Here is a 22,538-nt window from a genome sequence, read left to right as displayed (position 1 = left end):
TGACGTTTCTTTCATTGGATTTAATGAAAAATTAAGTTTCCTTTCATTTTTTAAACAAGCCCTCAAAGTTATTTCATCATAATAAATGCTCTAACATTGGTATAAATGCTTTTAAATTCAAGGTCTTTAAATCTTCATTAGACTTTGAAATTTTATGTGTCCAAGTCCAATGCAAATTCATGAATTCACCTAGTTCATGAATTTATTAAATCAATGGCCTCATTTCCCTCATCAAATGAGATGTGCAACACAATGGATGATTAAACTACAAAAGGAAAATAATATTTAAGATGTAATTAATAGTCAGTACTCTTATCTAAATAGTGGGAAACCAACACATGAGTCTAACCCACAGGAGATAAGAAAAACCGTCCATCAGCAGAGACCCACCGTGTAGACTCTCCAGATCAGAGAACCAGGACAGTTATCTCATCTCATGAACTACACATCCAAATCATTATGGACAGTCAATCAATTCCTTCCAAGCATCCTATCCTTCTGTAGACCTACGGCCCACATTAACAAGGGATCAGCTCGATCTTTCACGTTCAGGCACCCAAAAGGTGCATCCTACCTAATGAACAGCTTGGATCATCCGTACAGACGTTCCATGTGAGAGCAGTACTCAAAAGAGGAGCAGGGCGAGAAAGTGGAGAAAGATCCCTCACCGTCCTTCCTAGGACTATACTATACGAGGCCCTCTTTTCGGTTGCTTGCGTGATTCGTCGATAATGACAAAGCCGCAAAGCAGCCCCATCCCTACGTCTTCCAGAAGAACTATACAATACTTTGACACTATACTTTGATACTCTGGCAGAATATGATAGATGATACACATGCACTAAGAAATTTACATAAAAATCATACATAATTAAAATTACACAGTCCAAATTATGAGATTGAGTTTAACTGTATCATCAACCGAAAATTAGTGGGCATTTATTGGACTATTAAAATGAAAAGGCATCCAACGGTCCTGTTTAAACGTATTTTCTAATAAGAGGATAGGAAGTGTCCAATAATATGATTTTCTGCATGATACTTAAATACAGTAAGTTTCATAATTTAGACTGTTTAATTTAATTGATTGTGAGTCACGAGTCCAAGTTCCGAGTACCTGCGTATCAAGCGTCATACCCTGCCAGAGTATCATATAGCTCCCCACCCTGTTAAATATGCAACTGATCCTCCCATCTTCCATCGTCTCTCTCTCTCTCTCTCTCTCTCTCTCTCATTATTAGATAAAGGAGAGAAATATTAAGTGCTTGGATGACAATACTAAGTGCTTGGATGAACTCTCTTAATTGAACGTGAACGGTTGCCTGAGATTGTTTAAACCGTTGCGGTTTTCCCACAAGACTCACTTCCTATCAAATGCCTAGAATCATCCGAAAGGTGTGATGATTGGGCTTTGCATGAGAAGTAGATTTCCATTGAAGGGCTACTTCCTAATTTTAAATACTTGGAAAAATCATTTCAGTTTGGTCATTTCCTCTTCATAGAATTGAATTTTCACAATTCAGTATGGTTTTGCATCCACACAGCTTTACACATTGCATGCACTTATGGTTAGTAGTGACTTTGAAATATAATATAGAATTTTCAGCTGAAATTTGAAAACATTTTGTAGATGGTTGTCAATTTCCCAACTTTGATTGATGAAGCATGATGCATTTTGAAGGAAACAATATATAATGTTTGGCTACACCAAACAGCCTGGTGGGCCTCATGTGGATGGGGCATGCTGTGAAAATCTCCACTGTTGGGATGATTCTAACTCCTAATTGATCAATTGGACCCATGTTTTTCTCTTTTAGTGAAAGCTGTTGATTGTAACCTTCCATTTTGTGAGCCACCAATCAGATGGAAAGGGTTGTCTGATGGAGGGAATTTTGGCCGTGGCTCATCGATGATGGGGTTCTACTAGATGAATGGTTTAAATTACCAGATGGTGGGCCCAGAAAAATAAAAAGCACCAACTAGCTTGCATTAACATCGTAATATAATATATATTTTTAACTTGTTCAGCATGTCGCAGAGGTTTGTCATTTTTGCCACTTTTCTCTTAATCTTTCATTGGACAATGATGATGCTTATCAAAAAATTGCTGGCAGTAGCAGTTTTCTGCCTTGCCTCATATCTGACTCAGTAACCAGTTGTAGGTAATCATATTTAAAGAATCGAAACATGTGAGGAGATGCAGCTGGCCTGATTGACATGGCACTTGGATAGACACATTTATCTGCTCAGGGGCTGCTGTGTTTTACAGCATAGCTAATAGAATCTTTCCTCTTTTAGTTTTATCACATTGTAGCTCACTACAAGAAAATCGGGTGAAACTGCGGATGCGGTTAACCTTTGCTGGCACCTGGGCCCTATATATATATATATATATATATATATATAGAGAGAGAGAGAGAGAGAGAGAGAGAGAGAGAGAGAGAGAGAGGAACGCTCGGCTGCTCAGTTTGTATGTCATTACATGCGAAACTTGTTATCAAACGTCAGATAAGTCAGACAATCTGAACGAAGGCGCTCTTATGCGCGAGTTTGAAAGAGCGAGCCTCTTCACTCTATTCTCTAACTCTCCAATGGATGGTGCGGAAGCCTTTCACTAAGTTTTTATGTTGGGATGCTAGGTAGGTCCCACCAAGATATTAGTGATACACCCACGCCGTCCATACATTTTTAAAAATAATTTTATGATATGAACCCAAAACTGAAGTATATCAAAATCTCAAGTGGGCTATACGGTGTTGATTGAATTCTCACCATTAAAAACTGTATGGGGCTACCAAATTTTTGGATCAAGCTGATATTTGTTTTTTGCCATCATCCAGGTCTTTATGACCTAATCTACAGGTTGGATGTCAAATAAACATCACAGTGGGTCCTAAAAAACATTTAACGGTGAGAATCATTATCACTATTGCTTCTTGTCGTGTGGCCCACTTGAGCGTTGGATCTACTACATTTTTATGCACATACCTTAAAATGACTTGACATGAGGAATGAACAGTTTAGATAAACAAATACATCAAGGTGGGCCCGCCCACAGAACTGCCTGTTAGTGGCTAGATAAACTAATATTTGTTTTTTATCTTCATCTGCGCCTACATGACCTTATGAATAGGCTGGATGGTAAAAAAACATCACGTGACCCTTAGAAAGGTTTCAACGGTGGGTGTCATTATCACTGTAGGTTCCTTTGGTGTGGTCCACTGGAGACGTGGACCTACTTAATTTTTTGTCTCATACAATAAAATGATCTAAGATAAATGATGAACGGCATGGATAAAACACTTAAATCATGTTGGGCCCCATAGAGCCCTGCCCGAATGGGGGTAGGACGCAATCCACGTCCCCATGCAAAAAGGCTTTTGCAGAAATCCGCTCATCTGCAACTGGGAACGTGCGGGAGCTTTGAGTGGCCACCATGATGTATGGGTTATATCCACACTGTCTGTGCATTTTTTTTTAGTATTATTTTCTTCTTGATAAAAAAATCTGGTGGGCCTTAGCAAAGAGAAAATGCAAATCAAGAGAGGATACTGTTTTCATTTTTCATGGCCCACCAAAATTTTGAATCAAATAAAAATTGGGCTAAGGAGGTTTCATGAGGTTCTGCTTCACATGTAACATTCAGATTTTGAAGTCACATCAAGTATGATGACTTCTCAATAAAATTTGCCCGAGTCCCGTGTGTGCAGCTGATTATTCCGCGTGTGCAGAGGGGACGGGGATTGCGTACTTCCACTGTCAGTCTCCATCTAGGAATGGGCAGCAGCTTTGAGTGGTCATGTGACGTATGGGTTTTATCCATACCATCCATCCATTTTTCCTTATCATTTCAGTGCATTATCCCAAATTTGAGGCAGATCCAAATCTCAAGTGGACCACACCACAAGAAGCAGCGATGATAATGATTCTCACCATTAAATATTTTTTAGGGCCCACCATAATGTTTATTTCACATCCAACCTTAGATTAGGTCATACAGACATGGATGATGGTAAAAGACAAATATCGGATTGATCCAAAACTTTGGTAGCCCCAGGAAGTTTTTAATGGTGAGATTTCAATCAACACTGTGTGGCCCACTTGAGATTTTGTTAGGAGTCTTGAACACAAGACCTCCCCGCTCTGATACCAATTTGATGCAGAACAATTAACCATTTACTCTAAAAGCTCGAACTGTTAAAGCATAGCGAATTAATCCTTTTATCTTATAGCCTAAGCCCCACATCTCATTGGTTAGGACCTCGACCGAACCCCCCTTGTGGGCTCCAAATTACATGGGTACGGCCTCACACGGGCCGCCCCACCCACTGTGTGTCCCTGCATCCCACAGGCTACCCCACTTGAGCCCGGTGTGAAATGCACATTAATCACCCCTGGTGAGGAGTCTCAAATACGAGACCTTCCCCGTGGGCCGCACCCAACCCGAGAGTGACCCTACATCTCACAGGCGACCCCACTTGAGCCCGGTGTGAAAATGCCCCTACATTGACACACCATCCATACCGTTCATAACATCATTCGTACTGGGAGAATCGAGAGCACAAATATTAGCCTGATTTAAAACTTCTTTTGCACCATGAATATTTAAACTGTGGTCACTAAATATACAATGTTTCCTCTCATACGGACCACTTTGGTTTTGGATACACCTCATTTTTGGTCCCATATCCTAAAATGACCTCTCAAAATGGATGAACAGTGTGGATTTGTCACTAACATCTTGGTGGGACCCACCTTGCAACCCAATGGAAGAACTTCTTATAAAACGCTTCCGCCGCATCCTTCAAAGAGTTAAAGAATAGGTAGAAGAAGCATGCCAGAGATGGAAACGCGCTCTCTCAAACTCGCACATAAGAGCGCCTTTATCTAGACCATCTACCTTATCTGACGGTTGATAGGAAGGTTTGCACGCCAGATAAGCGTCTCTCTCTCTCTCTCTCTCTCTCTCTCTCTCTCTCTCTCTCTCTCTCTCTCTCTCTATATATATATATATATATATATATATAAACCAAGCCCTACTAATATTTGTAAAGTTGAACTCTCACGTAGACGTTTTCAACTGACTATCTTGTAAAGCCTCAGTTGGTAAAGGCTTTACCAGCAATCAGGACCTTTACTGACGGTTGTACTGGGCGCCGCTAAATCGTTACTTTTTTGCTACACTACCAGAAAATTGGTCAAAAGCTGCGGATAAAATCCGTAGCTATAGAGGTCACGGCCACCAACAACCCGTAGCCATAGAGAAAATCTTTCTTATCAAAAAGTTTATTAAAAAAATAAATAATAATAATAATAATAATAATAATAATAAGAAAAAAAGAAAAGTAAAGAAAGAAAGAAAAGGTGACCCACATGTATCCTATTTTATTTTATTTTTATTTTTTAAACACCAGTCTAAGCAGCTAACATACCTTGGTTAATGTCAATGATCTCTTTGTTGCCAATGATTGCCATTGTTTCCAAGGGACTAGTTTCTTCTGTCAATCTTTGGTAAGCTATGTAGCAGTAACAGGCATCAACACTAGTATTTCGGAGTCCTTCAGCAAGTTCAGGCCCTCAATGATATTGAGGTTCACCACCTGTGAGCGGAGGTTCTCTATTTTATCTACCAGAAGCTCAATCTTCTCACCATGGTCTAGAACCTGCACAAAGGGAGATTAAAATGGGTTTATGTTGTTCTACACATCACAAGATTTAAATAATTTGGGGGCTTCAAAAGACAGGGCTGCATGGAGGAGACTAATCTTGGCATTTGCATGAAAACAAGCTGGTTGATTCCATAATGTGATGAGAAATGTTCAGAGTCAGTTCAAAGAACACAAGAGATACAGATATTCTTATAGAATTCTATAAATACAAAGTATCTACTACATAGCTTGTAATGATACACATCTGATAAATTACAACTTTTAGCTGTTCAGAAATCCAGATTGTCCAAATTGCTGACCCAATTGTAGATGAAGCTATACATCACTGTCAGATCTTGTGGTTTTGGTGGTATCATAGGTCCCCACAAAAGAAAAGAAAACTAAGGGAAAAGTGATATGGCTTTTGATTACTTGCTGTCACCAACAAAGTCAGTGAAAACCACATCATCTTCAATTAAAAAATAATCAGTCGGTGGCCAAATATCAAGTTATGAGCTTACCAAGCAATATCAAGAGCAAATCTCAGAGCTTTAGAAGGCTGTAGACGTCCTTTCTTTTGAAGGTAATTCACCAAATATCCCTGAAATCCACCGAAGTACAAGAATCCCTATGGTTTAATGACATACATAAATGTTTCCTAGACAATGCAGTCTTCAAAATAATATTTTAAGTGATGCCATATGTATTATCAACATCGATGTAAACAAGTAAAATGTATGGGGAAACTGCAATAGAATGGAATTATGGGATAACTCAAAGAAATTTAAAAAAATAAGACACGAAAGAACACTACCAAGCGAACACACTTCTTGCTGTAATTAACACAAGAAGACAGCCAAGGCATGCTGATAAAGCCTTTACTCAAAATCTGCACAAAAAGCAAACAAATCACGGGCACAAATATTTATAAAATAGATGTGAATTGTTATAAATAGAGTTCTAGTAATAAAGCTTATATTCTCTAAGTTGAAAGCAATCATCTGAAATTGAATAGAGAATAATTAAGAAAAAAAATAAAGATAAATAGATGTGCCTCTGATCATATTTTTTTCGTAGTTATAACTCAAAAGTATATTTAAAGCCATCATAGGCACTTCAAATAATTCAAGCACGAGCTTGGAAATATCATCCACACCCAGATCCATAGCTCAACTGGCAGACTGAGTGGAGATACCTCATTTCAACGCTTGAGGTCTTGGTATCGATCCCTAGTGGGGGTGGCTAACTTGGAGTGTGTGTACTGACATGGGTGTGTACTAACAAGCTAACCCAAAACCAAAAAAAAAAAAAAAATCATCCAAAGTTGAAACAAAACAAGAAATTATGATTCAAAACAAGACATAATTTTCCAAATTATTAAGTCTTGTGTCCTTGCCTCTTGGATCTCAACTAAGAATGAAGTTCATGTTTCATCTCATGGCTGCTACAGAGTTCTACAGTAAAAAACAAGCACACATGTGTAAAGAAGCACACAAGTACAAAAGTACAAGTTCATGTTTCATCTCATGGCTGCTATGGAGTTCTACACTCCAAAACAAGATAGCTCATAACCTTGCGAAGTTAAATCTGCAAATATGTCAGCCTCTTTGTATTCATCTTTCCCCAAAAGCTTCTGTCTTGCTTCCATCAATTTTCAAATAATGTTCAACAGAAAATTTTATTGGGGTGCTGTCATAAAGTTCCTCATACTTACACATGGCATCCATAAAGCATGATGCACTTTCATACTGTAGCTTCTGTGCACTTGAGATATTCCCAATTGCATTGCTTACAAAAGGGAAGCAGTCTAGGGACAAAGCAAAAAATCAGTTATCAGTCAAATGTATAATCCTCTTAGCATTATATCATTAAACGAAATGCAGACAGAATTATGAACTTTACGCCCATGAACGCTGATGAAGCCATCATCTGAGTCAGACTCCTCAATACTAACAGAGTCAAACCACGATTCCTCTTGGCATATTACTGCAAGCATAAAATATTTTAGAATCGAGCCTCTACTTCCACTTTCAATATCGTGGGTCAATAATTCATGAGAGTGGAGAGATTGAGAAGGATGTTTGCCCATAGAATTCTAACATTAAAAAATGGAGATGTACCCTTGGAGTTTTATATGATCGCCGTGTTACACTCAAACTGAAAGAGAAATTCTATAGGATGGTTATAAGACCAAGCATGCTTTATGGGACAAAAAGTTGGGCAACTAAGGAACAACACATCCATAGGATGTGTGGCGCTGAAATGAGGATGTTGAGATGGATGAGTGGCAAGACAAGGAATGATAGAAATAGAAATGAATGAATTGGATGGGAACTTAGGGGTATCACCAATAGGTAACAAGATGAAGGAAAGTACACTTAAATGATTTGGTCATGTGCAATAGGGACCAAGGACTGCAAATAATGATAGAAGTCCTAATGCATTGGAATCACCATAAAAGAGCATATACCATGAGTTAATAAGATCCCATTCAATGAATGAATGCACAAAAGACACCAGTAAAGCATTCAACAATGATAAGAAACTAACTTTATGAAGGAGTATAACCTTAAAATTGCACTAATCAGATAATCCTAATATTTCCTCGAGTTACAATGAAATGTACAATTAGAAAGAAAATGGAAAGTAGCTGAATTTGGCAGGCCAAATCAAAATGTTAGTGTCTTATGATCTGTGTGATTTCCAAGCTACACCTTGTTCACAACAGCACCTAGTTCAATGCTATTTCTATTCAATGAATGAATTAACTCCCACCAGATCGAAAACAGCAGATCTCTTCAAAGGAACAATCAAAAGTGAGATTCAACTATCAATTAAAGAGTAAAAGGAACAATCAAAAGTGAGATTCAACTATCAATTAAATGAAGCGGAACAAATTCATAGCAGTAAAACATTAAGTTTCAGTAGATAAAGAGATGTTTGCTCACTACTTCAAGGTTCTAGCCCCACAGGCACCTCCACATGTGGCTATGCATGCTAACTGGGCACGTGCATATGACATCCAGGCCACGTATCAGGTGGAAAATGGTGTAGATTATCCAGCCAAAAGCCAGTCCAGAAAACCACTCAGGCCAGCCACAAATGAACAAAAACATTGGACAGTCATTTTCAAGGCCATCTATTCTGCCTATTCCCGTGCAGCTGACCTGACAGTTGAATAGCTTGAGTTTCTGGCTAGATGATCTACACTGGTTCACACGTGATACACAGATAACATTTTCCAGGTTGACATGTGGACCCCCAAATAGAGGTGCATGTGGACCAGTGGAGGATACATGAGGGGTTAGCAAACCTCCAGTCTCAGGTATGCTGATGGAAATTGATTTCATCATGCATTGAGGACATAATGTTCTTGCATGATTACTTGCTGATGACAGGAGATTCAACTTAGCATATAAAGATAATAGATACAAACATTGTCCGAGTCCTTGAAAAGCCCTCATGATGACAGTTATAAACAACAATGAAAAATTCGAAATCAAAGGGCACTTTCTACCAATTATCTTGAAACTGTATTTCCGTTCTGTTCTTTTCTTTTCTTTTTTGCTGCTGCTAGTGGTTGTGGCGGGTGGTGGTTGTGGCAGGTTGCAGTGAGACATTAGACATACAGTTGATCTGATGGGTCCACCATGGATAGGAATGCCTCAAAAGTCTCTCATGTTGGAAAATCCTAGCCAAATCTTTGGCCTTTTTGCTATTGAATGTTGTCTTTAGCTATTTTTTTTTTCTCAGCCATCTTTTGACTGATCACAGGTCTAGGGGTTGTACGATTCTCGTGTGATGAGACTTTTAGGGCATTGCCTATTCCACCTGTACAGATCAAGGCTGAGAACAATGCATATCCTTGAATCATGTCATCTAAGCCATATCCTAACTGATTGAGGTCGGTCACATGTATCCTTTTCATGTATATTTTTGAATCAAGGACCATATAATTCCTCGTCAACATTTGGTTGGGTTTAATTTTCTTTCATCTTTTCTATTCTAGTTTTCAGCTCCCTTTTAAGTAACCCAACTGCCCATGGCATCCAAAATTGGGCCCACTGCCAATTGCAAATTTGTATGAAGTCCTCACATGATTCTTCATATATGTAAACAAAAATAGTTCCTCATATACATATATAGGTAGGTTTGCAATCTCTCACAGAATAACATTATAACAGAATCAACTTGCCAAAATTGCTATAAAAGAAAATGTTGATCATCAAAATCAGATGAAAGCTTACTTAGGACCAGTGCAACCCGTCGTAGCCCCCAAACCTCCATTCAGCTTCAGCACAACAAGCTTGTCAAGAAGGTTCTTAGTCTCGGAAAGATCTGCATTTTCATTGATTGTCTGTCGCAGCATTTCAAAAAATACTTCTACCAAATTATCAATATCAGAAGAATAATGCAATAAAGAACTAAAAGATTTTCCTTTTTCTATTGATAATTAAAAATTGCATTTCCACTCACCAGATTTTGTTTCCACTAGTGTAGATTTCAATTAAATACAGAAAACATGAAACCAGGAAATCACCTTCATGAGTCGGTGCCAAGCTATCATAATGAACGATGACTTCATATGTCGGAGTAGCTGGGTCTTACTTCATTCAATTTATTGCGCTTCTCCATTACCATATAACAAGGCAGAAAGAAAAATCCAATATATTCAAGTCAATGCCATCCATGCTTAAATTCTTTGTCACAAACTCATTTAATTCTTGATTGTAGTATCAACATATTTAAATCATAATTTTAAAACTGTCTTTATTTCTACATATAAGACTGTTGATTTAGAGAGACTATGGGACCATTGAAACTCCATTAGTTGAAAGGTTTTTGTCTTCCCTATGTTGTTGAAGATCTACTAGGTTCAGCATATATTTCATACGCCACAAAATGAAGATCACAAGATAATCTTACTCACTGTCAGAAATTTACTATGATATCTAGAGACTTCGAATTTGGATGATGGAAAGTAGAAAGTGTGTCAATGGATCCCTTACATGCGCATGTTGGCTCAGCTGAGTATTCCGACTAGGATGAGGGATCAGATCTAAAAACCTGCTCTCCCTACAAGATAAAACCCTGCATTCCACTGAAATTATGTGTTTAACTGGGAATTCAGCAAACTATAAATGTAAGAGACCACATACAAACCTGGAGTATACTTCGAGTTATTTTGACTAACAATCAGTTGTGTATGTCTATGTAAGATTACATGTAAGCATATGAAAACAAAACAACTGAAGACCAAAACTTACAGAAAGAAGATCAATTCCTGCTGGTTCAAGATCTGGAACCACAGTTGCCAAATCCTGCACAACAAAAGTGAGAACAGACATTCTTGTAAGACCCTCAGAATCAATCCAACAAAAATTTCAAGATGTCTGCATGCATGATATCCATAGAACAAGGAGACGTATCCATAGGATCCAAAGCTCCATTGCCAGAAGAAAGAGATGTATCAGTGGTGCTAAGTGATGGCTGAGATGAGTTAAGAGCAGAACTGAGACACAAGTACCAGAACATTAGATGAGACACATTCAGTTGACGAGGCAGTTTTGGCAACAATTGACTGAAAATTCCAGTTGTCCAAGGTTCATCTGCAGGGGGCACATAACTTTCAGGAAGTGATGTTGTTTGTACACCTCCCACTCCCTCAAGCCGCCCCCATCTCTCTCTCTCTCTCTGTGTCGATCTTTGCCTATCCCTCTCCCTCTCCGCGCTCTCTCTCTCTCTCTTAACTGTGCATTTTATTTATAGTCTGCGTAGCATTCTATAAATGATCAGGGAACAGCTGTCCAAAGTCCACCCACACAAGCCTATAGAGATAGGTCAGTGGATGTTGTGGTTTATGGTCAGATGATGGTTCAGACAGGGTGGAGCTTTAGAAAAAAGAGAGTACATGGCATGGTTTTATATATCATCCTTTGTAGTAGTAAAGATATTGTGATTATTATCTACATGTTTTGTGCCTTGAAGAGTGAGATGTTATCAATTCGGCAGAGAAAAGGATATTCACCTGTATTCTTCTTTTTCATTTGCAAATTGACATGACTCACGAGCCCACCTTTCATCAACGGCAAAATTTTCTCCATTCGGCTGATTTGTGGTTTGCGGCCTACCAAGGTACAATATTTCATTGTTCCCATGGGCCCACCTGTTTCCATTTGCAGACCTAACAATATTTAGGTGGGTCCTGTTTGCTTCAAATAATCATATCTCTGCAGGTGAATTCTGTTATATGTATACTTTCTGCTAATAATAAAAAAGAAAAGAAAAGGTGTTTGATGGCTCATTTGGTTGTTTGTATTTGGAATGTGATAAATTCCAAATCTTATAAATATATTAAAATTCTTAATTGTGTTTTACATCCTGCAACTAGAATGCCTTATAGATATTGGTCATTATAATAAGCCCATCAAAGCACAACTTAGATAAAATTGAGGTAATTCCAAGCCTATGGTGGGCCATCAGGTGGACCAATCACGATGCAAAAAAACTGAATTTTTCTACTTGTGGCAAACAGAGGATCCAGATTCATTTTTCAATGCTAACTTCTAGTGCTGAACATGACTACACTTTTTTTAATTTTTTTTTCAATAATTTTGCACTTGATTCATCAAAAGATAAAACCAACAAAACCCCCAAAACAAAGCTGCTGAGCGTGACTATGTATAACATTTTCTAGTTTTCGTGTATGTGTTGTAGAACGGTTGGATCACAGTATGTATTTTATATAAATATTTATATGTTAGGCCAAAATGTGGGGTCCATCTCCCAAGCCAATCACATGGCGACACGTGTTTCAGGCACATAGCTTAGTTGTTCCGCCTCCCAGATCATCTTGGCTGTGACTTCATCCTGCTCTGGAACATATTCCTCAAGTAGCCTGACTAATTCCTTGGCTGTTGGGGCAGATATGATAATTCGATGGGCAGCTGGTGCGATGAAACCTTCGTCAACAGCTTGATCGATAAATGATAACAAGGAATTATAATATCCATCCACGTTCAAGGGACCCATCGGTTTCTGATGGATTCTGAGCTGCGCCCAAGTAATGACTTCCAGCAGTTCTTCGAGTGTCCCATATCCACTGGGCAGAGCAATAAAAGCATCAGCTTGGCGAGCCATCTCAGCCTTTCATAGGTGCATGTCAGATACAGCTCTCACTTCACCAACAATGTCGCCAGTTATAGCCCCATCAACCCCATGCTACCACCTCCGTACACCAAATCAATCCTCCTTTCCACCAATTCATTTCCCAACTGAATAGCAGCTTCTTGGTAGCTGATTTTCTTGCCTGGGCTGCTTCCAGAGAATACACAAATCCACTTGAATTTCGATTTCCTCTCTTCCATGATTTCCAAAGAATCTCTTTCCTTTCTCTATTTATCCAACTTTCCTTCAACTAATCTATATATCCACAGGACTACACTTAGCTGACTCTGAGCCACAAGTTGGATGAATTGTCAGTCCATGAGAATGACTGAGGTTTTGAATGCTACCACTTTAAGATGCCTTAGGTTTTTAATGCTATCATTATAAGTTTATTCAGCTTATTCAAACAACATTAGAATCACCTCAATTTTGGCAATGTACACATTCATCTTTTTTTTTTCTTTCTTTTTTTGGAACTATTCAACCTTATGAAGTTGATTTCATGGTCCATGTTTTGTCTTCCTTTTTCTCTATCCATGGTCCATGTACACTGGAGTAGACTTCTACAAGAAGTTGTGTGGAGTGTCCATTATTCAAAGGTGAGCTTTTATGCGAGTATTGAATTTGGATTCTTAGCATAAAAAATTAAATGAGTATTTTGAGATAAATATGAGATTTTCACTACCTATTGAAATAAAAAATAAAAATTGGAATTCATGTTTAAATAATTCTCATGGAAATCGTTGTTGCATCTAACAGCTTGACCTGCTTCTTCCAAATGCATAAGCAAAATAAGAAGTGGAAGAACCATGCCACTTGATGCATTTTTATTTTATTTTTACCAAGATCCATTCATTCTGAATTCGTGTAATGGATTATCCAGGAGTTTAACATGCATCTTTTGTGTGTTTCATTTGGTTTAAGATGCTAAACTTGTTGTGTCTTTTCTTTTTGTTGTTCACCTTGCTGGAATGCATTTAAATTGTAAATAAGCATTTCATTTATGTTGATTAAATGTAATGGTAATTGTATTCAATAATGTTTTTTCACATTTCATTTATTTCCAAATGCTTCTTTTTCTAAGTCTTTATATGGATTGTGAAGGAGGGAAGTGAAGATTTCACCTGGCACAGATATTCCTAATGCCGACTCAGGTTATCGGCTTCGACTTTCTGGATTAAGAAGGCGTCAAAAAGTTCTCTCAGTTGTATTTCTCGTATAATCTTCCTTTGCTTTTAGCAACTTAAGTGTGGAACTCTTTTTAAGGATAGTCTGAGTTAACTCTCTTAGAAATGATGACATTGCCCTTATTTTCCTTCAATGCATACTACTATTTGAGATGCTATTTGATTGAATATTTATAAATTTCTTGTATGCTTTTCTGTCAAATCTGATATTTTTACATTGGTACGGGGGGCATCTTTTTATTTAGAAACTTCAAACCATTGGGCAGGTTATGTACGGTGAGGAATGAAAAATATCATATCATGATCTTCATTGAGTGTATTGGTGATTGGTCTTCTAGTCAAAATTCACATTCTCGACTGTCACATAGTTTCACTGCCTTTGATTTCCAGGTAGTTTGATGGCATTCTTTAGTGTTTTTTTTTTTCCTTTCCTCACTGGTTTCTGTATTCTTTAAGCTATTGAATAATGCTACTTCCCCTAAACATCTCTACTGTACACTTGGCATTTGCATATGATGATCTGGACCCTCGATTTCGTGGGCTACCACATCAATGGGTCATACCCCCAAAAGCATGGCCATCTGACTATGGTAACCATTCCAATTGGGGGCCTGAAAGAACAAGCAATGGCTATATCAACAGGGGAAAACTCATAACAATCAACTGGTTAGAGTTGTCAATTACTATGATGCTCAGTTTATAGCCACCCATCCAACTGGTGGCCATTTTGTTCTTTTAGAAAACGAAAGGAATTTTGTTTCTTTAAACAAAGGGCAGACATTCCGATTAATGCTTGCTTCACTTCTTGAAATGGGTTATCAGCTATTGTCCCTTTGCATGTACTTGGGATCTTCTTCTTCTTCTTCTTTTTCTTCTTCTTCTTTTTGTTACACCTCACATACCTTGTATATCTTGTTACCTTGTATATCTTGTTTCTATAGGTAGGGGATTTTGCGTTTACTACTTTCCTTGTATAGATGGTTGTAATCTCTATATATTCAACCCCATTGGGTTGTCTCAAATACACAGAAAATCTTCTGCATCTCTCAGTTTACATGGTATCAGAGCCAAGTTAATCCGAAACCGTCCCTACGTCATCCGTTCATCACCTCTGCTGCATCCGGTAAGTGCCTCTGCTCATCCGACCGCCCCTGTGTCGTCCGGCCACCTCTCCCACGCCGTCTGACCGCCCCTGCTGCATCCTCCGGCCATCCCTGCTGCGTTCGGTCATTGTTCCTGCTCATCCGACCTCCCCTGCGTCGTCTGGCTGTCCCTGTTGCGTCGTCCTACGACCCCTCTGCTTCAGATCTGCTCGTCCGACCCTGCTGCATCGTCCGGTCATCCCTACTCGCCTCTGCTCACCTCTGCGCCTCTGTCCCTCTGCTCTTATGTTCATCCCTGCTCATCCGGCCAGCCCTTGCTCGTCCGGCCAGCCCCTGCTTGGCCTCTGCTCATCCAAATCCAGATTTAGATCCGACACACTCTGCTCGTCCAGATCCTGTTCGTCCAGATTCAACTTCTGCTCATCTAGATCCAGATCCAGCCACCTTCTGTTCCAGATCCGGATTCATCACTCTCTGTTCCGATCCCTTGCTGTACGGTACATCTGAAACTTTCAAAACTTTCTTCTGTGTATTCCATTACTTCAGATCAATCAATGGATAAGGACTCATCACGTACAGAAGCCTCACGTTGTAGTTTTGATGGTACGAACTATTCTCTATGGGCCATCCATTTTAAGAACTTCCTCAAGGGTCGTGGTTTGTGGGGACTACTGAATGGATCTGTTACTATCCCCACAGATGCAGCCAAATTAGATGATTGGGAAATAAACAATGGATGGATTATTACCTGGATTCTCGATTCGGTCGATCGGTCCATTGCTGTTGGACTCACGCCTCATCGCACTGCTAAGGCGATGTGGGAACATCTCCGGTCGATTTATCAACAGAGTAATGCGGCCCGGTTATACCGTCTGGAACAGGATCTTGTCACCCTTACTCAGGGTAATGACAGTATTCAATCATTTTACTCCAAAATTGTCACAATTTGGACAGAGATGGCTATGATGGATCCAACATTTCCTCATGACTTTAAAATATTCCAAACTATGCGCGCGAGTGCGCAAGTTCGTCAATTATGAAGTTACGTCCGGAATTTGAGCATTGTCAGGCTGCTCTCTTGAACCGTAGCCCTACTCCTTCATTGAATTCGATTATTAATGAATTATTGGCTGAGGAACAACGACTGAAAGTTCTCTCAACTCCCGGCTCATCTGATATGGTGCTTGCTGTGTCCACAACTCCACCAACACGTGGTTCTGGTTCCTCTCTCTTGACTTGTCGTGGGTGCAACAAGGTGGGTCATGTTGTCGCTCAATGTAAGGCATGGTGTGCTTATTGTCAACGGACTGGTCATGGTATTTAGGACTGCCGTACACGAGCTTATGCATCTTCTTTCGGCCATGGACGTGGTGGCCGTGGTCGTGGTCGTGGCCATGGTCGTGCTCTTTCTGCTACGGCTGCCACTATTTCTTCCAAGCCATCTGTTAGTGAGTCTGCATCTACTACTTCTGCTGAAGGTCTTTCATCTCCATTGACTCCTGCGATGCTCCAACAAATTGTTCAGGCCCTTTCTGCCGCCAGTATGTCAGGTATATCCCCATCTTTACATGGTTCTTCGATTCGGGTGCTTCCAATCATATGACCGGTGATGTATCCCATCTTCGTGACATTCGTCCCTATACCGGCAATCAGACTATTTCTACTACGAATGGCACTAGACTACCTATTCAGTCCGTTGGATCATTGACTTTCTCTCCTTCTGCTCATCGCCAGTTCACTCTTCGTGATGTGTTTCATGTCCCTAACCTCTCCTCCAATTTAATTTCAGTTGGTCAACTCACTTCCAATAACTGCTTAGTCATATTTCTTCCCAACTGTTGTTTTGTGCAGGATCTGGCAACGGGGAAGGTACTTGGGAAGGGTAGGTGGCATGGTTGTCTGTACGTGCTTGACTTTGATCCATTTATCACTCCGGCTCGTTGTTTCTTTTCTTCATCTAATCAGATATTACTTCAGCAAATAAAATGTGAAAACTATGGCACTTTCGCCTAAGTCATCCACATTTGGATCGGTTACTTCAGTTAATTTCATCTGGCATGTTAGGGAATATTTCTCTTAATAAAAATGATTTGGATTATTCTTGTTCTTCCTGTTGTCTTTCAAAAAGTAAGTGTATTCCCTTTTCTTTAAGTACTACAAAATCATCTTCTATGTTTGAACTTGTGCAAACAGATGTCTGGGGTCCATCACCAATTATGTCTCTCTCTCGGTTACGATACTATGTTATATTCATTGATGATTTCACATGGTACACTTGGATTTACTTTCTGCAATCAAAGTCACAGGTTTTTGAAAAATTCAAGTTATTTCACTCTATGATGGAGACTCAGTTTCGGGTTCCAGTTCAAACTCTCCGCTCTGACTCAGAGGGGGAATATCTCTCAACCGAATTTCGTACATTTCTTCAAGGTCATGAGATTATTCATCAGACCACCTGTTCTGATACTCCACAACAAAACGGGGTGGCTGAACGGAAAAATCGTCATATTGTTGAAACTGCCAACACTCTGATGACAGCTATGAGTGTTCCTCGTTCTTTCTGGGCGGAAGCCATGTTACATTCAGTCTACTTGATTAACCGGATGCCAACCAAAGTTCTGAATGGTAAATCTCCTTACTTTGTTCTCACCGGCTTACCTCCTGCATATTCCACACTCCGTGTGTTTGGTTGTATTTGTTATGTTCACCTGGCTTCACGTGAACGTAATAAACTATCTCCAAAATCGGTCAAATGTATGTACTTGGGATTTGGGGAAACTCAAAAGGGTTTTCGATGTTATGATCCTGTTTCTCGTCGTATTCGGGTTTCACGACATGTTGTTTTTCTTGAACATATTGCCTTTCATTCATCTTTTCCTCCTCCGCACACTCCAAACTCTTCTGGTCTAATCACCTTTCCTGAAATTCCGTTTGCCTCGAGTACTCTCCCTCGTCCATTGCAGGTATACTCATGTCGACCACGTATAGATCCACCACCTATTACTCAACCCGAACCTACTGTACCTGTTGCGGATCCTGAACCTACCTCGATACGTCGTTCTGCTCATGAACATCGAGCGCCTGATCACTTGATATACTCTATGTCTGCCATGAATGCTACTCTGGATACTGTTTCTGTTCCTACTTTATATTCTCAGGCAGCCACTCATGATTGTTGGAAGAAGGCTATGACAGAAGAACTTGTGGCATTTGATGATAACCATACATGGGAGATTGTCCCTCGACCCGCTGACCAACAGCTAATTGGTAGCAAATGGATTTATTCTGTAAAGCTCAAGTGTGATGGATCATTGGATCGATACAAGGCTCGACTTGTCGCTCAGGGATACAAACAGGAATACGGAATTGATTACGATAAGACTTTCGCTCCTGTGGCCAAGATGAAAACTGTTCGTACTCTTCTGGCTATATCTTCTGTTCGCTCATGGCCACTCTCTCAGATGGATGTAAAAAATGCCTTTCTTCATGGAGACCTCCAAGAAACCGTATATTTGAAACCTCCTCCTGGTTTTTTAATTCCTGACAATAAGGTATGTCGCCTAAAGAAAGCCCTGTACGGCCTCAAACAGGCACCGCGGGCATGGTTCCAACGCTTTCACAATGTGGTTACGGGTGCTGCTTTACTCAAAGTGGTCATGACCCATCCTTATTTTTGCGCACCACTGCTCACGGCATTGTTATTGTTCTAGTTTATGTTGATGACCTCCTACTGACTGGTAGTGATGCTACTGACATTTCGGCTTTAAAGGAAGTTCTGCAATCATCATTCAAGATGAAAAACCTCAGCCATCTAACATATTTTCTTGGACTTGAATTTTCACGTTCCAACCATGGGATTCTAGTCAGCCAGCGTAAATATACTAAGGATCTTCTTGCCTTAGCATCATTGACGGATCAGAAGATGGTTCAGACTCCTTTAAAACTTAACATTCACTATGGTCGTGATGATGGTGATCTACTTGCACAGCCCGATTTATATCGCCGTCTGGTTGGGAGTCTGGTTTACGTAACTATGACTTGCCCTGATATTGCCTATGCTGTCCAAGTCGTCAGTCAGTTTGTTTCTGCTCCTCGGACTCTTTATATGACTGCGGTATTGCGCATCCTACGGTACCTTCGTGGAACTCTAGATCGATCTCTGTTCTTCTCCTCCACGGTGACTCTAGACCTTCGTGCTTATTCGGATGCTGATTGGGCCGGATGCGCTCTCACGTAAAGATCTACCACTGGCTACTGTGTTTTTCTCGGCACTTCTCTCATCTCTTGGAAGTGTAAGAAGCAGGCCACTGTTTCCAAATCGAGTACAGAAGCCGAGTATCGGGCGATGTCCGCTGCGTGTAGTGAGCTTGTCTGGTTACGTGGACTTATTTCAGACTTGGGCATTCCTCTACAAAATCCTACTCCACTCCATGTAGATAATCTCAGTGCCATTCAGATCGCCTCTAACCCAGTTTTTCATGAACGAACGAAGCATATTGAAGTTGACTGTCACTTTATTCGTGAGAAATTTCAGTCTGGGCTCATTTCTCTTCCACATGTGGCATCCCATGATCAGATTACTGACATTCTCACCAAGTCCCTCACGTCTGCACGTCACTCGCTTCTTGTTGGCAAACTATTACTTGTCGATAACCAGCATTAGTTTGAGGGGGGATATTAGACACCTCACATACCTTGTATATCTTGTTACCTTATATATCTTGTTTCTATAGGTAGGGGATTTTGCGTTTACTACTTTCCTTGTATAGATAGTTGTAATCTCTATATATTCAACCCCATTGGGTTGTCTCAAATACACAGAAAATCTTCTGCATCTCTCAGTTTACACTTTTTCCCTTCTTTTTTTTTTCTCTTGTAAAGTAGCTATATAATTTCTGTGTGTGCCTTTTTAGGTGAAATTTGGTGTTCTAGAGGCTGGAGCCTTTGGTGTTTCTCAGTCTAGGAAACGAGCATTCATATGGGCAACTTCTCCAGAAGAGACACTCCCAGAGTGGCCAGAGCCAATGCACGTCTTTGCAGGCCCAGAACTGAAAATCACATTACCAAGGGATGTACAGTATGCTGCCATCAGGAGTACAGCTGGAGGGGCACCCTTCCGTGTAATAACTGTGAGAGATATAATTGGAGATCTCCCATCTGTTGGAAATGGAGCATCTAAAACGGAGTGGATGTGAGATTTCTGATGAAACCTTGTCCTCGGTTGTCTTCACAAAACAAATTTAGTTAAAACTTCTAGTTATGGAATACACTTTGAGATATCCTTTTGACCTTCATTTTACCGATGGTCTATTTTCATTCCTCTTACAATTGCTCGTTGTTTTTTGTTTGCAGTGTGGAAATGATCCTGTGTCATGGTTCCAAAAGCAAATCCGAGGGAACATGTTGGTTTTGAGTGATCACATATCAAAAGAAAAGAATGAGTTGAACTACATCCGATGCCAAAGAATTCCAAAGTGCCCAGGTGCTGATTGGCATGACCTACCAGAAGAAAAGGTACTTACATCACTGATTCTAATGCTACTAACAGTGATGGACTAAACTAATCAGCCAGTAAAATACTCATTGACAGTACATGTTGGATTTGATACCAGGTGCTTGCCAAAGCGCCCCAGGTGTATAGTCTTATAATGTCTACAAAATGCAGGTTAAACTGTCTACTAGTCAAATGGTGGATTTGATACCTCGGTGCTTGCCAAACACTGCCAATAGGCACAATCAGTAGAAGGGACTGTTTGGCCCTGATGTACCAAGTATGCATTATGATTGTTAGTTGTCACAACTTACCTGGATTGACAGGAGAGCATTGTGAAGCTAGGCTACTGATGCCAACTGCAGCAGAAGCATTTCTACAAAGCTTTGGAGCATTATTAGGATATTCAGATCTCCTGCAACAACATGGAAAAGAAACGAATCAAAGAAAGGAAGCTATAGGTAACTTAAGACTTAGTCTTGCAAACCCAAAACATAAACTTCAATTGTTCTATACCTTGACATTTTATCCACACCACTGCTTTACCTCCTCAGCGTTCCTGCATCCAAACTCTTAATCAGATCTACAGCAAATATAGTTAAAACAACATAAACACTTGTGGGCAACCAACATACGATGTTACTAAAGAGAAGTAATTTTCCATAAACACCATATATGATTTTGAATGGGACATTTGACACTCATTGATAAGGATGTCACAACCATATTTCATCATTTCACCTTCATTTTAAATTTCCTAAGTTAACATCATTCAGATGTTATGATTCTTATATATGGGCACCAAAAGAACTTGATTAATAAGTAGGACTTTACTTTAGGAGCTTGGAAGCTTGGAGCACATATGTACATTTCACCTGTCCACTTTAATTAACATGTAACTTGTATGGAGATCTGAAATTAATGGGCCACACTTTTGATCTTCTAGCCTGAAAATAAGAGGCTGTTTTACATCCTTGATAGACCATTGTATTAAACAAATGAATATCTATCCACCATACAAATTGACACTTGTCATATAGGCAGTTTGGATCTTGGAAGATGACCCAGTTTTAAAGGGTAAAGCTCCAACTTACCACCATTGATGTATGGAGCAGACTTCTGATAAAATTCATTAAAAAAAAAACATTATATGGATATTTGGTAATTCAATCGACCGATCTCAGTTGACCAATAGGTTTGGCATATATTTGATGATTTGAAAGGGCTTTTTTTTTTTTTTTTTTTTTTTTACAGTTTTGGTTCAATGGCCAGTGCAAGAGCGGTCAAAATGGTCTGGTCCATTTCAGTCCAAACTAAATAAATAAATTGCAAGGAATCTTCTACAGCAAAGAAGGAAAAAAATAAAAAATCACCAACTCAAGTGACCATGTAGTGTAATGAGCGGACCTACTCGAACCAGTTGGACCATCCAGTCCTGCCTGTGTTTTAAAGAAATTGATGGGTTTTTTTTGTGGTCTGGCATGTCAGGTCCCCAGATGCATCACAAGTGAGGAGTAAGATGCTATATGCAAGCTTCAAGGACAGGTTAAAGAGAGAGCTAAATGAATTTCAAGTGGAATTGAAAGCTATAGACCCCATCAAGATGAGCATTGATATCATCAAGGGCTGGGCTCTTCACCCTTCATCAATTTTTTTTTTTCTTTCTTCTTTATTAAAAAATCCCAACCCATCAATATCTTTCACTCAATTCTCTTCTTCTTCTTCTTCTTCTTCTTTTGGCATTTTTTTTTATTGATAATATATGTGATTCAATGTCTAGAATGGCAACTTCATTTAGTTTAATGGTTTATGTTTCTTGGATGTAGCTGCAATGAGGTGATGTGATGCAGGACATGAAAATTAAATATGATACGCGAGATTTCAGGCTTAAGATCACGTTAGTTCAGAAACAATTACACAAATTCCATATCCCACATGACAG

At 39.6% G+C, this 22,538-nt stretch overlaps 1 protein-coding gene, 1 long non-coding RNA gene, 1 other non-coding gene and 1 pseudogene across 3 annotated transcripts; 2 read left to right on the top strand and 2 right to left on the bottom strand.

The window, feature by feature from the left end:
• Positions 1-6,695: 6,695 nt before the first annotated feature.
• Positions 6,696-6,766, bottom strand: LOC131257262 (small nucleolar RNA Z267). The gene has a single exon (XR_009177270.1). It is a non-coding gene; the product is annotated as a small nucleolar RNA Z267 (small nucleolar RNA).
• A 5,560-nt stretch (positions 6,767-12,326) lies between these two features.
• On the bottom strand, positions 12,327-13,154 carry LOC131254777 (cytokinin riboside 5'-monophosphate phosphoribohydrolase LOG7-like; annotated as a pseudogene).
• A 629-nt stretch (positions 13,155-13,783) lies between these two features.
• On the top strand, positions 13,784-20,300 carry LOC131254918 (DNA (cytosine-5)-methyltransferase 1A-like). The gene is made up of 2 exons (XM_058255620.1): positions 13,784-13,969; positions 20,019-20,300. Exons 1-2 carry the CDS (start codon positions 13,958-13,960, stop codon positions 20,298-20,300), a joined length of 294 nt encoding a protein of 97 aa, XP_058111603.1. The 5' UTR covers positions 13,784-13,957.
• A 158-nt stretch (positions 20,301-20,458) lies between these two features.
• On the top strand, positions 20,459-22,260 carry LOC131254778 (uncharacterized). Its single transcript, XR_009175866.1, has 3 exons — positions 20,459-20,619; positions 20,771-21,057; positions 22,085-22,260. It is a non-coding gene; the product is annotated as an uncharacterized LOC131254778 (long non-coding RNA).
• The last annotated feature ends 278 nt before the right edge of the window (positions 22,261-22,538 follow it).

This window comes from Magnolia sinica, chromosome 9 (assembly GCF_029962835.1).
Source record: "Magnolia sinica isolate HGM2019 chromosome 9, MsV1, whole genome shotgun sequence".
Taxonomy (NCBI): domain Eukaryota; kingdom Viridiplantae; phylum Streptophyta; class Magnoliopsida; order Magnoliales; family Magnoliaceae; genus Magnolia; species Magnolia sinica.
Note: the sequence above shows the minus strand (reverse complement) of the source record. Positions and strands in the feature narration are given on the sequence as shown.